The sequence below is a fragment of the Meriones unguiculatus genome, chromosome 11, assembly GCF_030254825.1.
Source record: "Meriones unguiculatus strain TT.TT164.6M chromosome 11, Bangor_MerUng_6.1, whole genome shotgun sequence".
Taxonomy (NCBI): Eukaryota; Metazoa; Chordata; class Mammalia; order Rodentia; family Muridae; genus Meriones; species Meriones unguiculatus.
The window spans coordinates 56,381,934-56,403,362 of NC_083359.1; the positions used below are offsets into that span (position 1 = coordinate 56,381,934).

The window sequence follows — 21,429 nt, forward strand, 5'->3', positions numbered from 1 at the left end:
TTACTCACCAGCAGCCTTTCTTTGCCGAACTCGGAGTAATGCTGAAAAGTGCTAGGACTAACCCTACTGGCCCTACATGAATGCAAAGGTACCCATCTAGGGGTACTGTTTGCTTACAGTAACAACTGAGTCTCCCTGGCATATGGAAAACACTAGTAGATGTCACAAACAATTGGATAAATGGACTATTTTTTAGCCTGGCAAATGACTTTTGTCTCAAATGTTAATAGTCCATGTTTTTTTCTATATAAACCAGAAAGTCTTCTCCATGGTTTAATTTAATAGTCTTAAAATGAAATTCCCTAAGAAGCACTGTATCAAGATCATATTTTAATTCTTGTTTCATGTACCCTAGCTGAGGATTTTCCCATGCCCAGAAGTTTAGTATAAACAGAGATTTTTATTGACAAGGACATTCTATGACAATAAAATCTTCCCTGTAATTCCTTGGATCTAAATGGCCTGTATTAATCCTTTGGTAATTATGGTCCTTCCAGTGCTTTGTAATCTATTACTCTGATTCTCTGTTTAAGCACAGTTTCCCAAAGGAACCTTTCTGTCTCCAAAAGCCTGTCCAAATCCCTTAAAGAAGAGGCTTGCTTGAATATTCTCTCTCTCTCTCACACACACTCCTGCTTCAAGGGATTCTTCTGTGTTATTTCTAAACAATACAATTCATCCTTGTTTCATGCCTCAACATCAATCAAGGGAGACAGTTCTTACCTGTATTATTAATTACCACCCCACCCTCCCCATTTGAGACAAGGTCTTACTACATACCCCAGTCTGGCCTTAAATTTGCCATAGAGGGGCTGGAGATAGCTTAGATTGCAAAGGAGACTTGAGTACATATTCCTAGCACCTACATAAAAAGGCTAGACATAGCACTGCATGTCTGTAATCCCTGCACTTGGTATCCACAGAATCTGCTAACCAGTCAGTCTAGCTCAATTAATAAGTTCTAGGTTCAGTGAGAGATCCTTTGTCAAATACTAAGGTGGAAAATGACTCCATATAACATGTGCACACATTTGCTACTCCACCCACACCTACCCCCCCAAACACACACAAATACACACATATGCACAAAACCAAAAAACTTGTGATCTTCCTACCACAAACTCATAAGGGATTATAAGCATATACCACCATACAATTACTGTTTGGGATCCTATTTGAATAGAACTATTTAGATAGAACATGACAATTCGCTACTTATGTCTAAAAATGAGCTAGTTGTTGATTTTCTGTAATGATCATTAAATATATTCTGAGATTAAAGATACAATAATAAGCTGTATGGTGCTAAAAGCCTATTATTTTACATGGTTTGAAAAGTAAAACATATGGGTTTGTATTAATTTTTACTAAAACTAAACTCCCTTTTTCCTGCAAATAAAACCCCAGCGTTTAGAGGTATAAAAGTAGTTCAGAGGGGAATGCTGAGCGTAGGCCTTTCAGTGCAGAGGGAAGATGGATGCTGGGTTTCAAAAAGTCGAGTTACAAAAGAGGTGAAGTGCTTACCCTCACTCAAAAACCATTATAAATAACATTTAAATGGCCTCAAATTTTGTGCTCTCTACATTTACGTTCTTCTCTGTAAGAATGTAAGAGGAGAACCATTAGGAACTTTTCTCCCTTTTTACTTTTCTTCCCAAGATTTCAAAGTACTTTATCCAATCCAGTAATCAGTGGATTACTACATCAGTGATGACAACTGGCAGCTAGCACAGCCAGACTGGAAAGTTGATCAAGAACATGAGTGCTACACCACAGAAAAAAGCAGCACCGATGAGCCCCTGCTACATCCCCAGAGGAATGCTCATCTTCACCCTCAACCCATGTTTGCATAGATCTGCATCTCCTAAAACTGTATGCCTAAGGGCAAGACTGAGCCCTACAGGGACCGTGTGTCACCAGTTTGTCACTTACCCATGCTTCTTTGACCTCTTCAGAGACATCTGCCTCATCCTCCTGAAATGAAAATGGAAGGAAAAGAAGGATCACAGTCACAGACAGACCTCTTTGAAAACAACAAGTCAATTCCTATCAATTATACTTCTTGGCATTTCAAATGTGGGCAACGAAAACTGAAAGCCAAGTGATGCTACTACTGCCACTTTCAACAGTTGTCACAGGCAGGGGACTTAAAAACATCACTGTGGTAAAACTGTCAAACCAAATACAGGTGGGGAAAGGTATTATTCTTTTCTTTTTTGGTTTGGTTTTGTTTTTTCGAGACAGGGTTTCTCTGAGTAGCCTGGGCTGTCCTAGATTCTCTTTGCAGACCAGGCTGGCCTCAAACTCACAGAGATTCACCTGCCTCTGCCTCCCTGAGTGCTGGGATTACAGGTGTGCACCGCCATACCCAGCTGAAAAAGGTATTTTTCAAAAAGCAAGACTTCATTTCACTCTGTGAAAGTTATCAGCCTATATGGTCTGGGGATGCAACTTATTGGTAGAGTGCTTGTTTGTCTAGCATGTGCAAGGACCTAAGTTCAATCCCCAGCACTGGCAAAACCAAAACAAACACTATCAATTTAGTCCTAAGACAAAGAAATGCATTTTTGCTGAAAGATGGTTTGTAATGTATTACTGCTGTTACACTTCTTGTCTCACTGAATAGTCTTCTCTAATCTTCAACAGTGTCATTAGGAACCAGGGACCTCTAGTTTAGGGAATTGGCCACTTGGATTAAAAAACACTAGTAAGTTAGAACCAGCTATAAAGGGAGTACATTAAAGTGTGTGCTGTGTTTGTGATTAGTAAGCACTGGTGACCTGTTCTCTACTATCCGATCCTTTTCCCTCCTGAAAGGTAAAACTGAGTCAGATAAACTTGTATCAATGTACAGATTTTCAGTCCTTTGAAATTTTTTAAACACTTTTTTTTCAAAAAAATTGAAAAAAAATATATTTACTTTACACAACTGAATGTTTTGCCAGCATGCAAGTATGCATACCGTGTGTGTCTGTTGGATACCTGAAACCGGGGTATGGATGGCTATGAGCCACCATGTGGGTACTGAGAACTGAACCAGGTTCTTCTGAAAGAGCAAAAAGTACTCTAAGCCAGGGAGCCATCTCTTCATCCCCTCCTTCAATAGTCCTCTTTGTTTTTTTTGTTGTTGTTTTGGTTTTTTGAGACAGAGTTTCTCTGGGTAGCCTTGGCTGTACTGGACTGGCTTTGTAGACCAGGCTGGCTTCAAACTCATGGAGATCTGCCTGTCTCTGTCTCTCTGAGTTCTGGGATAAAAGGTATGTGCTACCAGGCCCAGCTCCAAAATTCTTACTATCCTAGAATAGTTAGAATCTAAGCTTATAGGCACTATGAAGATACTGTTGACTACATGACTTTTAGGAACTACTAGAGAGAACTGCTAAAATGTGCCACATTTACCTACTTGCTTACATGGTAGTTGCAAATTTCCAGCTCTCAAAATTCTTTATCAGGTGCAGAGTGTCTACATTGCTCAGCACTACTCTATACTTATCAGAAACATACAAAATGAGTCCCATATGAGTCTTCTTGTCTTCTTAGTAAAAATTCTTTGTCATCTCTATGACAATTGTGCTACCACATGGGGCTGTTTCTTTTGATCTCAGCAGGAAGGCTGCTAGCCACAGGTGATATGGTATGCCCCATATAGACCAATATACTTACGTCCTTTGTCCAGAAGTTAATGCCTGTGCCTCTTCGTCGATCCTTAGGTCGCCTCCTCTCTCGGGTAGACAGCCTGTTAGAGGACTGATCATCCAAATCAGCTTCTATTTTCTCTGCCCAAAGATAACACACAATGTGGCTCTTAAAAATCTGGCCACATATACTGGGGAGTTGCTTCTGAAACTATACGTACCACTCTTATCCATTTCCTTTGTGGCTGTAGTGTTTGTGGTGGTCTCTGAGTTCTCAGAATCAGGGACTGAAGCTCTACTTGTCTGTAGTAAGTGAGAACTAGTGTAGAATGAGGGTCTTGATGCAGAAGGAGACACTGGTGTTGTGGGTTTGTCTGGTTGAGTTGGACACCTTAGACGATGATAGATAGGCTAGAAATAATCCACAGGATGAGATATTAGGGGTCAAGCTCAATCAAAGGATAAGGACAGTAGGTGTCCTCAAAATAGGCTTTTTCAATTTTTAGAAGACTTATTAACAATTGATGTTCAATCAGTATCTATCAGCTGCGTTAGAGTTAGTAAGTGGCCAGAAACGAACAACTGCTGACCTTATATCTGAGGATAGCATGACCACAGCATTTGAGACAAAGTGTTCCTAAAATGACCAAAGGGTATTAAGTAGCTCAGTGTCAATAAAAACTCATTTGATCTTGAAAATGGAAAGAGCAATGCTGTTTTTAAGATGGAGTGCTCAAAGGCAGAGGTCAAGGGGAAAAAAAGAGCTCAGTAGTGTGAAGAAACAAGAGTGTAGTAATGGCCCGAGGGCAGAGAGTAATTGTCTGTAATCCACCAATATGCCACACGACTCACTAAAAAGCTCATTTCTTCTTATGTCCTAGGCATCAAACCAAGGCATGACATATGCTAGGCAAGGCTATTCCACTACTACTTTCCTGAAACTTTAAAAAATTTTTATTTTCCCCTTTGAAAAAAATTTTGAGAGTTAAAACATAGAAGTAAACAATTAGCCTACACTTATTTAACTAAAGATTCTTCAAGATATAAATTCTTAGTATATATTAGGCTCATAATGTGGAGGTTACGTACTTCTAAATTATAAAGAAAGAAACAATGGGGTACAGAGGTTTTGGAGTCAGGCAGAACTTTGCTTAAAGTCTATCCTCAGCAGGCGGTAGCTGTGTGACCTTGAAAAACTTCTCTGGGCCTCAGCTTCCTCATCTGTAAAATAGGGATAGACCATGCTCATACAGGATGCTGAGGGCTTAATTAGAAAATGTGTTGGGTATATATGAACACTCTCTGGGAGCCAGCATTCAGTAAATAATAACAAAAGCAACAAAATGCATAATAATATCAGTTCACAGAACTTAGCACTCAGAGTTCCAACAAGAGAGATCCCTTCTTCTCATCACTACAGTGACCATAATACTTACCAACCCACACTAGAACACTTTTGAGAGAGAAGTAGTGGTAATTACAGAGACAACAGTTACAACTGAAACCCGAGTATGCTTGCCCTAAGCATACACCTGGCCCTCTCTATGAATACCACCTTCCCTAGAGACACGTGTCCACACAGATGGTGACTCCCAGGAGTTTGGGAAGCAACACATTAGAACAAGCTGTAGGATCAGACTGACTATACTCAAATCCTTACTGATCTACTCCTCCATGTGTAGAATGTAAGGGGAGTTACTTGGTCTGTGATACTAAAGTTCCTCAGCTATAAAACAGGAATACTAATACTGATCTTAGAGGGGTCTCCTGAAGATTAAATCGAACTTAGAACAATGGCTGGCATAAAAACACTTACATCTTATTTGCATTTTATTGTACTATATCCTCTCTTTACAGAATGGTATGGCATTTACTCAAAAACATTAGTAAACTCTGTGGAGAAAAGAGAAACCAAAGTCCTTAGGATTTTTTTTCAGCCAAATAGGTCTGCCCCCCAAAGCTACAAATACACAGTGTCTTTTAGGAATGATTTACTGCAAGGCAGAATAGCATTTAAACCACACTAATGAAGGTTCATCAAATTATCCTGTGGTGCAGAGCAGGCCAGCAGCAGAGCATGCCAGCAGAAGAGCTCACCTCTTCATCCAGACTCCTGCCCCAAGGTTGCTGGCCCTCCCCAGCTTCCTTTGTTGGGGCTGCTGATGGCTCCTGATTTTTGATGCTCTCTTCAAGCCCACCAGGATCTTCAAGCTTCTCCCCAGGCTGCTCCTGAGCTTGCCTCTCTGCCCTTGACCGGCTGAAAGTCTTTTCTGCTTCTTGAAGGTCTGTTAGGGTAACACCCTGGAAAAATATCAAACAGTAAAGACAGTTTCACATTAACACAGAGTATTTGTGAGCAGGGAAACTGCTCCCAAAACAACCCAAAGGAGGCTCCCAACAGAAGGCCATTTCTAGCTACATACGCTTAAAATAAGCACTGCAGTGAACAGAGCACTCAGACCTAAATCTACATACACTCTGCTTTAGCTTTCCTAACTTGGTCTTCTGAAAATAGGTCAACAGTGATATCTTCTTTTGCAGATGCACTTGGTCCATACCAAATTGTGCTCAGTTATTTGAGTGAACTTTACCCTCTTCCAAGATCAAATGGTTATCATCTTATTCTCTGAACAGTAAATATTGGAAAAACCAAACTTTTAAAATCTGGTTCAAGAAGGGGAAAATTCAGAGGTAGGCTAAAACAATTAAACTTTCTAAAATACTATACTGACTTCTTTTTTTTTTTTTCTCTTAATGTCATTTTCTAAGTAACTCTAGGAATCACACACAGATGTGTGAACAATTAATGTTCCTCTGGGATCCTTGGAGCAGCAGGATAGAAGCAAAGCAAATGACAGAGACTTGGAGTAGGACATCACTGAGAAGACAGTGAGATTATTCCAGTCGAGCGGTTATGTTCTCAGAGCCTCAAAGGAGGCATGTCCCAAAGCTGGAAGGCAGCTACTGAGTACTAAATGGGTACACATTTCCTTATGTATGCTCACAGGTATATTGTTTGGAGAGGGTGTCCGCTGGAGTTACAAGTAGTTGCCAGTCAACTGACAACACGGGGTCCTCTGCAAGAGCAGAAAGCACCCTTCACTGCACGACTCTCTCTAGCCTCACAGCTGCCTTAAAAAAATAGCTATTCATAACATTATTCATTTTTTAAATAATTAATGTCCTTAAGCAATTAAACTACAAAGGCAAGTCAAGTGATTATTTTCAAGAATCTTTCTTCAAAGATTTACTTATTTTTAAGTTATAGGTATGTGTGTGAGCCTGCCTGAGTTGATGTATACCATGTGCATGCAGGAACCTACAGAAGCCAGAAGAGGGCATTGGATCTCCGGGAACTGGAGTTACAGGTGGTTGTAAGCCATGGTGTAGTCATAGGAACTAAACCTGGGTCCTCTGCAAGAGCAGGAAGTACTCTTAACTATTGAACTAGTTCAACTGACCTAGCACCCTTTTCAAGAAACTTTTAATCTACCAGAAATGACATGAAAAAAACAGATGACCATAAGATTGTATATATATTAAGACAAACACTGGGACATGAAGAGATAGATCAGTAGATAAATGAGTAAGAGGACCAGAGTTTGGATCTCCAGATCCCATGTAAAATACACCTATGGGGAGATAGGAAGTACAGACTGGAGATTCCCTGGAAGCTTGTTGAGCCAGTTCATCTGGTATGTTCAGTGGTAAACAAGAGACCCTGCCTCAAACAGGATTTCCAAAGGCAATGACTAACATATGAAGTTGTCCTCTGAGCTCAACAAGAACTTCCATGGAAGGGGTGTGAGGGGTAAAAGGCACTGTGGCTAAAACAGAGCCTGTCCAAAGACTCAGAAATAGGGGTTGGTATGATGCAGGTATCTGCTAGCAGTTTAGCAAAGCTGAGTGAGTGGAAGAATGAGGAAAGCAGTGATTGAGTGAAACTGAGGAAAGCAGGCAGCAGCTGGGTCACCGCCACATTAAGGAATTGGACATTTACTTTCTGGATAATTTTTTTTGGGGGGGACCCAACATCCCCTTGAGAATCTAACAAAGTATTTTCACAGTTCACATACACATTCTGAGTCAGAAGACCCTTTTTAGTTCTCATGTGGACTTCTGCTCTTTCTACTAAGTCTTTTTCTACAAAATTTCTTTCTTTGTTTCTTTCTTTTCATTCTTTCTTTCTCTTTTTCTTTTGTAACAGAGTTTTTATATAGCCCAGACTGACTCTAAATCACCACGTATCTGAGGCTAACCTTTAACTTCTGCTCCTACCACCTCTACCTCCTAAATTACAGGCATACCCATCACGTCAGGTTTCATTACAAGATATTTATACATATTCGGCTCTTCCTTTTCTAGCTACCTTTTCCTTTCTCTTCATAAATAAATTTTAAACCATTTAAGAGTAGTCTATATTTCCCCACTATTATTTCTTACTCACTGATATAGTCAGTTATATATTTATATGCAATATTCTGATTTTTCCACTGTACACTGAGGAAAAAGATGATAGAAATATAATCTGTGAGATATTAATACGGTCCAGTAGGTAAAGGCACATGCTGTGAAGCCTGAGGACCTGAGATCGACATGTGAGACCCACATGGTAGGAGGAGAGAACTGACTCCCACAGTTGTCTTCTGACCTCCTTGTGTGTGCCATTCCCCATAAAAAAGTAAAATGTTAAAAAAATCATAGTCAGTCTTCTACTTCACATTCACTAAAGTGGGTATTACAGTAAAAGTCCCCAAACTTCAAAACAAATACTGAGAAAGATCTGGAGAAAAGAGGACACTGACAGGAGTAGAAATCAGGGCAGCTACCATGAGATTAGTACAGCAACTCCTCAGTATTAAAAATAGGATTATCACGGAAGCCAGCACATATTTCTACATGTATCCTCAAGGGACTAAAAGCAGGGTTTGGAGACTTGTGGACAGCCATTTGCACAGTGGCTTATTATGGTTGCCATGTGCCCACTACAAGGTGAATGATAAATTATGGCATAAACATACAGATCTAAAAAAACAAAATATCACATGGACAACATGAATTGAACCCTAGCATTATGTTGCGTTACATGAAATATGCCAAATAGGTGAGGCAAATGGTATATGATTTCATTTATAAGAGATTCATAAAGCAGTCAGTCATAGAGAGAAATGGAATATTGTTTTTTACATAGGGTAACAGCTTAATGAATACAGAGTTTCAGTTTGGAAATTTAAAGAACATTCTGGAGATGGACAGTGAGGTGGGAATTACCTAATAACGCTGAACTATAAACTTACAAATGAACAAATGGGTGAGTTTCCTATGTATACTGACTAGAATAGGAGAAAAATGAAAAACAGTCATGAGCTTCATGGAGGATGGATCCTATGGGAAGAACAGGCACACACTCAGCCAACAAGAGTGAATGCAGAATACGGGCCTACTCTGGGAGGCAGGGAAGACAAGCAATCTTTTTGTTGCTATGTATAATGTCCTTTTCCCCAGACACTGACTTTCCTTCTTTGCTTCTGCACCACCTATATAAGACCCTTGAACACTTCCTTCATGCTACATACCTATTTCTTGTTCATTTCAAATGTGACTGCTGTTTTCTGGTTTTCTTTTAATTTCTTCAGATGTTCCTTTCCATTCTGCTCTACAGGCTTTCTCAGCTTCCTTCAATACCACACTCACAGCTTTTCCTCCATACTCATGGCCATCACCACCTGAGGTCCTGCCCTCACCATTTTTACCTAGAACTACTATGAACAGCTTCCCAACTAATTTTCTGGTTCCTGGCTTGGCAAACATCCCTACCTACCACTCCTACCTCTGCAAAACAGTGTGTGCCCCATCACATTCTTCCTAAAACTGCTTTCATGGCTCCCACAAAAGAAGTTTTCTGTAACTAAAATATAACTCATATATCATAAAATTCTTTTAATGTATATGACCTGATTGTTTCTAGAATACTCTGAGCTTTTCAACTATCAGTACCATCTACTTTCAGGGCATTTTCATCACCCCCAAAAGACACCACACCCACTAGCAAGTCTCTTCCCATTCTTCTTCCTGCACCCCAAGCATTAATCAACTTTCTGTATTTTTTTTTTTTTTTTGGATGCACCATTTTGGATACACCACATAATGGACTCATAACAAATGTGCTCTTTGTGCCTGGGTTGCTTCACTTGGAATGTTTTCTCAAAGTTCATCCATGTTGCAACACCACTTTAATTTTTAATTTTTTTTATTTATGTATGTCTGTGTGTGAGTTTGTACATATGTATGCACATGCTTAAGAGAGGCCAGACAAGGCTGCTGGATCCCCTGGAGCTGAAGATACAGGCAATAGTGAGCCAGCTGACATGAGTGCTGGGAACTTAACTCTGATCCTTTGCATCTTTCCAGTCCTTGTAACATTACTCTTTAATTCCAAATAGTATTTCACTATATGGATGTGGCATATTTTGTTCATTCACTAATTAATGGACATATACTAATAATGCTCAGAATTGTTTATTATGGAGTTTATTACTGGTTGGTTCAACTTTTTGGCTATTTTGACTAATTACTGTTATATAATTCTCTATACAAGCTTTTATGTGAAAATATATTTTCATGTATTATCTAACAATAGCCTTTGTGTGCCAAGTCAAATAGAAACTCTATGTTTAATGTTTTAAACTGCTATAAGTTTCCTTAGAGATTCTCCGTGTGTGAAGGGCTACAGGCTTCTTAAAGTTCTTAAGCAAAGCTAGAATGATGAATGTTGAGCCTAGAGATGAGAGTGAGCATTGACAGCCATGAACTTATTTGATTCTGCATAGTATCCCCTTAATGTGGTGACGACTATAAAGAAGTGGCTGGAATAAAAGCATTCAATTAGTATTTTTAATATGTTTCCACTAAAAGGCAGAAAGAACACTGGGGGTCGGGGTGTCATGCTTACTTGAGTAGATCTTCGCGTCTGCCGAGCTTGTCTGGAGCGTGCTTTCCGTAAAGACTCTGCCTCCTCATCCCGTACAGGAGTCAGATAAGACCTGTGGAGGAAGGAGGTAACAGCATAATACCGTTGCTGCATATGCTGGAGGAATGAGAAGATGCTCCACATACTGGAGGGATTCCCACATGCTGAAAAGAAATGTTAAAGGTTAAAATGGCCAGAAAGTGATGCGCCTTCAGTAGCATTCAAAATATTTGTAAATGTGCTACCACTCACACAAAAGTGTGCCGTCTGTAAAGAGGAAACTGAACTTTGTTTCTTCTCTCGTTTCCTTTCTTTCTTTCTTTCTTTCTTTCTTTCTTTCTTTCTTTCTTTCTTTCTTTCTTTCTTTTCTTTCTTCTTTCCTTCCCTCCCTCCCCCTCCCCCCTTCCTTCCTTCCTTCCTTCCTTCCTTCCTTCCTTCCTTCCTTCCTTCCTTCCTTCCTTCCTTCTTATTTTTTTTCCCCTTATACTACTGTTCTGACTGGGCGAGAGGCAGTAATAGCTAGTGTCTCTGCTCTGCTCCTGCTCTTGGCACTTAACTGTTAGAGCGGATGCTGGCTGTAAATTTTCTTTAGGCACCACCTAAAGTTAAACTAAACTAAAACTTCCTGTTCTCATAGGAATCAGGCTAAGTTTTGCATGCACTGATGCATGTGTCCACATGCTCACAAGGAGATTAAAGGTTGATATCAAGTGTCTTCATCACTCTCATTTATGTGTGTACATTTGCACATTAATGTGTATAAATGCTGGAGTGCAGATATCACTGTACACATATACCATAGCGTATTGTGGAGGTGAGAGACAACCTTGAGCATCATTCCTTATCTTTACCTTATTTTAGACAGGCTCACCGTACCACTGCAGAAGACAGGCTAGTTAGTCCGGAAGCTTCTCCTGTCCCCACCACCTAGTCCCCTCACAACCACCTGGGTTACAGCTGAGCATGCTATACATCCAGCTTTTTCACAGGTTGAGATCAGTTACACTTGGGTGGCAAACACTCTTACTCAGTGACTGACTTATCTCCCTAGCCCATCTATATTATTTTTTGAAAAGTAGTCTTTCACTAAAACTGGAACTCACTGATTTGGCTAGACTGCCTGGCCAGTAAGACCTGGCAAGACCATTTCCCTGTGTTCCCAGTGATGAGATTCTAGTTGTGTGTCAACTTGGTTTTTCATGTGAGTGCTGGGGATCTGAACTCAAGTCCTCAAGCTTGCATGGCAACACCATAATGATTTCTATTTAAAATTCTGTAAGTTTCAAACAAAATGCCCCAGGTTTTGTGTTTTATAGTTTATTTTTGCTTTTGTGACTGTGTGTGCATGCTACTCAAGTACTCCATCACTGAGCCACACATTCAGCTCAAGATATAAATGTGTAGATATGTGTGCATTCCTAGTTGTGTGTGGAAGCCAGGGTCAATGTCAAGCGCTTCCTTAATCATTCTGTACCTCAGTTTGTTGGCTCATCTTTCCACCCCAGTGCTGGGCTACAGCTGTGTCGATATACTCCAGTTTGTGCTGGTATCCAAACCCAAGTCCTTATGCTCACAAGGCAAACATCTTACCAGCTCAGCCATGGCCCCAACCCCAAGATGTGTTAGTACTTTAAGATTTCTACACTCACAGTCGAAAAGGAATGTGGCCTCTGATTTTCTCTTCTACTGGCCAGTTTTGTGAGTTAAGGTTGTGTACATTGGGAAGTATTCTCTGCTGATCTATTTTTTCTAATAATGCATGTATGATTTGGGTTACATAATTTAGAAAATTCACCAATAAAAGTTACCTGAGTTGGTGTTCTTTGGAGGAAAGTTTTAAACAAAATTCTCAAATTCTGTAATAGGCTTATTTATATTTTGTTTTGAAAACAAATATTCTGTTTTTCATGGAATTTTCTCTTTTCTTATTGGTGGTATACAACTTTTCATGAAATCCTTATAAGAAAGCCTAATTTCTATAGCAGTAATTTTCTTTCTTTCTTTTTTTCTTTTCCTTCCTTCCTTTCTTTCTTGTTGTTTTTGTTTTGAGACAGGGTTTCTCTGTGTAGCCCTGGCTGTCCTAGAGCTCATTCTGTAGACCAGAATGACCTCTGACTCAGAGATCCACCTGCCTCTGCTTCCTGAGTGCTGGCATGAACCACTACTGCCCAGCTTAACAGTTATTTTCAGCAGACCAATGCCTAAAAGACTTCAAATTTTGATTTGGTTCTAAGATTCAGGATAGAGATGAAAAAATTATCCCTATGTTGCAGATGAGTCAATCAAAGCCCAAGGGAGCATCAAAATAGCCAAGATCACAAGGTCATTCACCAAAAGACATTATTATGATGCTCCCCTGCATCCAGAACTTTCTTTACTTGAATGAAACAATGAAAACATTTGTTTCTTTCACAAAGCATCATGACATTTTATGGATTTATGCAGCAAGGCTTATTTTCCTCAAATCTACAAGGAGCAGGAATGAGTAGACTGTGATGTGCTCTGGCCTTCTCCTGGCTTCCTCTGTTATCTCACTAGAGTCGGCATTACCGAACAGTCTGATGGCAGAGGGTGGTTTTTCCATTTACAGAAGTTGCCATCGACATGCTATAAGGCTGCTGTGAACAAACCACAAAAATCAAATCTTCAACTAGGACCATAGTTTTTTCAGTCACAAAATAAGAAGTAGGCCAAGTGTTTTTCAAGACTTCTGTCAGCTTTAACCATAGTGAACCCATATTTGTGCTGATTGTGGACAAAAGGCCTTTTCGTCTTCTTGTGTGTACTCTGGCCAAACACAGTCATCTCAAAATACTCCAGGGGTCTTGGTTCCAGGACCCCGCCCCCAAAACCATGAGCATTTAAGTCTCATATAAAATCAAATAGTATTTGCAGATATTTTATACATTTTCTTTAAATCATCTCTAACTTACTTCCATTGTTCAATACAATGTAAACACTATGAAACTGGTTGTTATATTACATTAGCTAAGGAATGGCAAGAGGCCATTGTCTGCACATGCTAAATACAGATGTATTTTTTTTCCCTGAATATTTTCAACCGGAGTTGGTTGAATCCAGAGATTCAGGACTTATGATAAAGGACATTAATTGTACTGTGTTTCCCATATTGTTTGGATTACTTTCTTTAGTTCCTTCAATGGAGATTTGTATAAAAATAGAAATGTCCAATATACAGTCTAATATAGAAGCCAGTAACCACATGTGGCTACTGAACATTTTAAATGTGGCTACTGTAACAGAGGACATTATTTTTAACTTCATTTGTCATTAAATTTAAACAGCAACACAAGAATACTGACTGTGACACTGGAGTTCTGGGTATATGCTGAAGAGGCAGAATCTCAGCTCTCTCCTTAAATGTGTACAACACATACTTAATAGAATTCATGAAGACAGAATGTTTGAAAGCAATTGATTGCATTTTCTTCTCTAAGTTTTCATATTTCTTCTGTGCTTCTCACAGGCAACATTACTATAACCTTATGTTTTTATATGCAGTAATTTTAAGTTTTATGAGTTGGTGCCAGGGCTCCCACCTTCAGGGTATTTATGAGTACAGCACACAGGAAGGTGTTCATAGACCAGAGTACCTCAGAGACACGTTTCTAATTCCAGCATTTATACTCTGCTGTCTCCACATACCTTTACCCCTACCACCCTGCTTTCCCTTTCCCCCCCTCAACACGGAGAACTCTATGAAAATACTGTTACCTTCTTGTGCAGGCCTGCATAGCAGAATGAAGGTCAAGACATGCATGGAGATGAACAGCAAGAAAGGTAAGCGGCTGCTGGGAAACACTGCAGTCTCAGCACCCGTCTCCCTTGGAAACTAGAGAAAGCTTGCGCTGCTACTGCTACCCAGCAAGCCAGAGGCAGAGCTTGTAATTTGCTAAGAACTGCTACTAGGAAGAAGGAAAAGGAAGGGGAGGAGGGTAAAATCTTGGGCCTCAGCAAGCCAGTGCTGCTAATAGTTCCCAAAATACCATTCCATTAGATGCATATTTTATATACTGTGCCAAACCAATCAATACTCTTTGTCATTTGACAGAAGGAAGAGGAATTCTTCCTTATGTGAAAGAAGACAGAGCAGAAAGGTGCAGCATTCCCATTCTGGATGTCATTTCATCTGCCCTTGGGCTACCCTAGCTGCGGCATCCACCCAAGTGAGCTGTAAATACTGCTTCGCTGGTGGCTCAGGCCCAGCCAGCTGGCACATACCAAGAGCAAAAGAGACAGATAAAAAAGAACACATGACAGGAATGTAAAGACAAATTTCAATGCTGTATAAAGGGGTCAAGCCTGGACATAGGAAAACTGTGAGCACTGCTCAGGTTGAAAAGCTATCTAAGGATCAGGCAGATTTCTACATCTAAGAGTGCTTTCTGCTGCTGTGATCAAACGCTGGCCAGAAGCAACTTCAGGGAGAAAGTTACAGGTCACAGTTAGAGTCTACCATCCAGGGAAGCCAAGGCAGGAAGTTAAGATCTGAAAGCAGTAACTAAAGCTGAACTGCAAAAGAAAGTGTTTACTGGCTTGCTCCCAGGCTCTCAGTCATCTACCTTTCTTATGTAACACAGGGCCACCTGCCCTGGGGTGGCATTGTCTTCTGTAGGATAGGCCCCCCTCAATCATTTAGCAATCAGGAAAATACCCCACAGACATATCTATCAGTCTATCTCAACTGAGGTTCCTTTTTTTCCACGAATGTATAGGTTTGTGTCAAACTGACAATAATTAACAAGCACGCTAGGAAATTCTATGTGTTAAGGTATGACCTGATTTCATGGTTATATATAACTGCATTTAGAGGATTATGCACCATTGTGAACACTAATCCACCACTGACATCAGAGCTGAAATTCAAGCAAGGAAGCCACACAATCGCCCCAGTAACCAAAATGAAAAAAAGAGAGAGACAGATACAGAGAGAACACAAAGGAAGGGGACATTTCCAAAGCTAGACTGGTACTATCAGGGACAACTTTGCATGTCCTTTCCATGGGAAAGGTAGAATTATCTGGCCCTAAAGGGGTTAAGCCTGGAAAACTGTAAGCACTGTTCAGGTTGAGAAGCTATCTAAGGATCAGGAAGATCCTTAGATTCCAACAGTGTGGAATTCTTCAGCGCCTGAGTACAACATGTTCTTAGAGTAAAGGACCAAAAAATCTTTAAGTTACATGTCCCCTACAGCGCACAAGCAGTTGTTGATGAGCATGAAGGTCGAAGCTATGCACCCACTGCTGCCATGCTGAACTGCAGACAGTGAGCAGACACAAAAGTAATGGCATGACCTACAAAGTCTGATGTGTTTACTATCAGGCTGTTCACAGAGAAACTCTGCGGACACCTTATTCTAGTCTCCAAGGACTGTAGCACCAAACTACGGCTCAGAGAACATTCTTTTTCTGTATAGCCAATGCAACCATTGTTTGTGACCTAGCTTCAGTCAGTAGTGTATAATCTTGAGTTCTCCTCCTGAACATTTGCTCAATAAAAAACATGCCAGTGTTCAAAGCCAAAGCCACTTTCACAAATGACAGTGCTTTACTTATGTAGGTCACTTTACAATTAGTTCATTGGTCACAGCAGGTGTTATTTATGCCAAGAATGACAGATTCATGTGCCAACAAGGCCAGTGCATGCTGCTCTACTGTGTACCCACAGGCTATACCATGGAGACCTGACCAACTGTCCCCAACATTTATCACCGAATGCAGAATAGAGCAGGGCACCATAATTGTCATGCTGTTTAAAATAAGAAAGTCAACATATATGCACAGAAATAACTCAAATCTTAATAGGAAGGCTGACAAATTATAGAGTATTACATAAACATTATAAGATAAAGTAAAAAGTATTACAGATATACAACAGAAAACACCTAAACTTTAAAAAAAGATATACACTAACAACAAAACAATGACATCAAATCACCAAAAATATATTTTCAAGAAAATTAAAGAAACAGGAAAGTAGAAAAGCCTATAAACAAAGAGAAAGTATTTCACTAGTAGCAAGAAAATTGAAGTTTAAAACAAGGAAAAGCTGCTTTATCTTTCTTTGATAGAAAAAAAAAAGGAAAAGCAAAATAATATTTCAAATATAACCCAGTTGCAAATAAAAGAGAAATATGACCTCACCCTTTAGACTCATAATTTCCATTTGAAAAGACCCATGAGAAACTTGCATATTTATACAAGAAAATATGAACAAGAGTACACACAGCAGCTGTATCATTAGTACTATGACAGAAAGAGAGAGTGCTTTAATATCCATTAGCATAGAAAACAGTGGGTCATTGTATAATCATGCAATGAACTAAACTAAACATTTAAAGTAGAAAAACAACACTGAGAGAAAACAGAAAGTTTCAGAATGTCAGAAATGATTCAACTTATAAAAAAATACAAAAACATGTGTATGTATGAAAGGAGATGAAGTAATACAAGTTTGAGAATGACAAATACCAAATTTAGAACTGGGTGTGGGAGTCAGGGGATGCCAGAGAAGAGAGATTTACAAGTACTTAAATTGCATTCTTAGTGTATTTGTTTTAAAAGAACTGGGGCAAATAGAGCAAGATGTTGAGATATGATCTTGTCAAAGGATAGACAGGTTGGATGCTTAAAATGTTTAATAATGTTTACAAGAAAAAAAATCACATATACCATGACTTAAACATATATAGGTTATGTATGGATGTTAGCAATGGTCTTGCTAGTGCTGATAATATGCACTGTTTTATTAAAATATGCTCATTGTGGAATCTTTTATAAGCTAATAGTTAAAAGATTTCACATTTGAAAAAATTATCATTAAACCAGATGTGGTTGCTCACACCTGAATCTCAGCACTGGGTGTACAGGAGAGGACTGAGGCAAGTGTCTTATTGCAAATGTCACAAGTGCTAAGTGAGACTGTCTGGAAAAAAGAAAGAGCTGAACTTTAATCAACTAAAGACTACTTTGAGTAGTAAAGTATACACTGAATGAAAAAAATAAAAGCAGAACATTAACTATTCCTAAGGGCTTAAGGTTTTTACTATAGATATAAGGGAGAGCGCAGGCAGAGACGTCTGGAAGAGAAGAGTGAACATGACCAGTGAACTGGACAGGGCCATGTGAGGAGAAAAGGAGGGGACAGGAGAGAGCCAGGAGTCAAGAGGCTTGGAGAGCAGGAACCAAGAGCAGTGGCCAAAAGGCTAAGAGGCCAAAAGGGCTGGTAGCCAAAATGGCTGAGGTTACATAGAGAAGAACAGTGGGGGAAGGGCAGCCCAACCGAGGGTTGTCCAGGAGAGTTTAGGGTAGGGTCATAGTATGCCAACCAGGAGGACTCTGTAAGAGGCAGGGACTGAAGGAGACTGGCAGCCAGAGTCCATTTTGATATATTAATAGGCACCTCAGTTAGTACTCTGCCTCAGGCTTGAGACCCAACATACACAACAGAGTGTTCTACATTTAAAGCTTTAATCACATGGGAAGCATAGGTGTTCTCTAACAACTGCCAAATGCCCACTGTTCCACACTGTAGACATCAGCAATGAGCTTAAGTCCCTTACTTTCATCCATCCAATGCTAACCACCCCTCCTTAGAATGTGGGCTTTCTTTGTCATTACAGCATTAGCAGAAAACATCATGCCTATTCTGTTGGGAACTTCAAACAATTAGTCAACTGAAGACTCTGTGTGAAACATGAAATCTGGGTTATTACAGTTATGTGCCTCACGTATAATTTCCTATTAATTTGGTAATTTACCAGTTTAGTTGGTAGTGTGTTGATGCATTCATTCTTTTTTTTTCCTTCGCTCATTTGGTAATTTCCCCATCTTTTGTTTTGTATATCTTGGATACTATATATAAAAACGAAGAAGGCCTGATCTTAAGCAGAATCGTATGGAGAGATATACACAGTGATAACTGTATTTAAGACCAAAATGCCAAAGATTCTTCGAGAGAGAAAAATGGAAATTCTTTGAGGGGCTAAGGAGAGAAACACCACAGAAGAGCAATGATCAGGATCTAAGGAATGAGAGCCTTCCTGGAAAGGGGGGGGCATTTCATGGGGCACAGTCTCAGATTTGAGCACGAGTCAGTGAGCTGTTCAGATCTGCAGAGCAGAGCCTTGGGGAATGGGGAAAGGAGGGGACAAGAAAGCCACAGGCCCAATGGCAGGGCTGGAGTTAGCAGAGCACTACAGATGGAGGAGAGGGGAGAATGTAAGGGTTTTTGGGTTTGGCTGTAGAGGGATCAAACTCAGGGCCTTGTACATGCCAAGCAGTTACTCTACCATTAGGCTGCATCCCCAGATAGAAATGGAAGGAGCCTTAAGGAAAACAAAAACAAAAACAAACAAAACGAGGACCTGCAAGTAAATAAAGAAGGGAATGTAAATAAAGAAGGAGAAGGCTTTTGGCAAGTGTTTGCTTTGGTACTCTATCAGCAAATTCTTCTAGTCTGATATCTGAACTTCTCAATTTGGCAGCACATATGTGGGACAGCATTTAAACACACACACACACACACACACACACACACACACACACACACACGAAGAGACCTCTGTTTTAAGGGCCAGAGAGAAGAATGGTTTACTCTGGTTTGTCTCTCCTTTTCTTAAGAGGGACTTGAGAACCCTAAAAGAAATAAACATCTATTATGATACTTGAGAAAAATGAAGAAATAAAGGTGATGGGCTAAGGGGAAGGGAAATAATGGCCACAAATAATCACTTCTGTAGTGTCTACAGAGTAAGTTGAAGCCCTTTAAACACATTATGGAGAGCACCAAGAGCTCCAGGACAGGGCTCGAATTTACAGCTGAAGCAACTAAGGTAGATCTGTTAAAGACACAGAAGCCTGGGAAGAGAAGGAAAGATGCTTGCATATTACACAAGAAACAGGAACTGAAAAGACACAGAGAAGGAACTTGAGAATGACAAAGAGGAGCCAGGAAAGAATGGTACCTGAGGTTATGACAGGACAATTTTTAAAAACAGTAGTGAACTGAGAGTAGTGCTGAGAGTGAAAAATGAAGAGACCTTGGAATCCAATCATTAAGGACCTGGCCTCTGCCAGAGCAATGTCATTGGGCTGGCAAAGGGGGTAGAATTTCTATTTTAGTAGGCTGTAGAGTAAGTGAGAAGCTAGGAAGTAGATAAAGTGAAATTAGAGGGCTTTTTCAAGACCAACAAGCAGCCAAAAGGGGTAAGATTGATAACAACAAAGCACAGTGCAGGGCCAAAAGTAAAGTCCTAAGATGAGAAAGAAGTACACCTGCCAAGGACAAATCACATCTGTACAGAGCACATTTCTATCCAAGAGCAACTTCCCATTATTTATGAATTGTGTGTGCCAATAGTTGTTTTAAACACTGCTGGCTTCATTATAATTGAATTTGGTTCCTGGAGGATCCTTGAAGCATCACTACATTTTATTTACATGTCAATAGTCAGTGGGCCACTTTCAACACCAGTGTGCATGGGGACTGTGAATCACACTCTCTGTCCCAACCACCTCAGGTTAGAAGACTGAGATTTCCTAAGAAGAAGTGAAATCAATGAGGTAGGTAACATACGGCCCAGAGTTATCCAAGACTCTGAGGAAGAAAGAGTGTTATTTAAAGAAGAAACAAGAACAATCATCCAGGTAATTGCTGTCAGCTAAGCCCTATTTGTAAATACTTAAACAGAACTATCTTACCCAATGCTCCAGAACTCTGCAAAGATAAAATTCTTACAGCGAGCATCCTCACCCAATGCTGTACAATGCAAGTTCTTTTTTTGATTCTCAGAAACCCTTCATTTCCCATCAGATTTGAAAGAAGATAGACAGTTTTCACTTGCTGTGTTTTCAGAAATGACAGCTCCCTAATACTCATTTCCTCAATGTATTATGGTCCCTTTAAAGATATTAGGAGATCTAACTATCATGCTCATATTGTCAAGCTTGTGGTATTGAATAGTCCAGCTAAGGGTAACCTCTTATATGCTTTTGTGTGGTGCTGTTGAAGTCAAAGAATGGCACAGGAATCCTAAAGACCTGGTTTTAAATTATTGTTTTTTTCATTACTAATTATGATTACTCAAAAGTTCTTTATGGGTAAACAGGGGGTCTGGGCATATAATAAACTTTCAAAATCAATCATTAATTATTTTAGTCTACATAAGCCTTTCAAATATATAAAAGCTGACCCAAATTCTACCTCCAAAGAGCCCATTCTAGCTATACTATCCCTATATCATTCATCTTTTCCCCCCCCCAATCCTAATATATTTGCCTGTGCACAATGCTGAGCTGAAGGAGATAATGAGTATATTAGAGATTGTCAACACTGAGAGTACAAAGTGTGGCACATTCCTTTCCAGCTGTACCTATAGTTCTGAGCACAGCGCAAGCACATGGATGTTCACTAGGCAGTCACTGAAAACTTAGGGTCCCATAGCTTTAGAATTTAATACTCTCTATGTATTCTCCTACCCCACTAGTCAGCCAGTGGAGAAACCCAGAGTAGAAAGGTTACAAAGCTTGCCTGTGAAGATATCAACTGCTATGTTGAAAGGTAAAGTATGCTTGCAACCCAGAGAGCTTTTACTCTGTAGCTGTTGCTGTCCTCTGAAGAAGTACCAGGAAATCCATAAGGGCTTTTGTGTGCTAGAACCTATCTGTAGTTCCTATATTAAAACACTTAAAATGGAATATGGGAGATGTGTTCATCTGATCCAAACACAAACTAGACTTCTTTGGGATCATACATCCCTGTATGTCAACATACAGACATTCCTCTACTGCCACCTTAAGGGCA

The 21,429-nt window shown here is 39.9% G+C and overlaps 1 protein-coding gene across 5 annotated transcripts in view; it reads right to left on the reverse strand.

Moving 5' to 3' along the window:
• Window positions 1-21,429, reverse strand: part of Ppp1r12b (protein phosphatase 1 regulatory subunit 12B) — a 216,560-nt gene that overhangs the window by 83,805 nt on the left and 111,326 nt on the right. For 4 of the 5 annotated variants that reach the window (XM_060364341.1, XM_060364340.1, XM_060364339.1 and 1 more), the window contains 5 exons: window positions 10,588-10,678; window positions 5,733-5,936; window positions 3,857-4,046; window positions 3,664-3,776; window positions 1,933-1,974 (listed from right to left, as the gene is read on the reverse strand). In XM_060364341.1, coding sequence (XP_060220324.1) covers window positions 1,933-1,974; window positions 3,664-3,776; window positions 3,857-4,046; window positions 5,733-5,936; window positions 10,588-10,678 — 640 coding nt within the window. Of the gene's footprint in view, window positions 1-1,932; window positions 1,975-3,663; window positions 3,777-3,856; window positions 4,047-5,732; window positions 5,937-10,587; window positions 10,679-14,340; window positions 14,481-21,429 lie in introns of those variants that run through there. The other variant, XM_060364344.1, reaches the window with a different exon arrangement.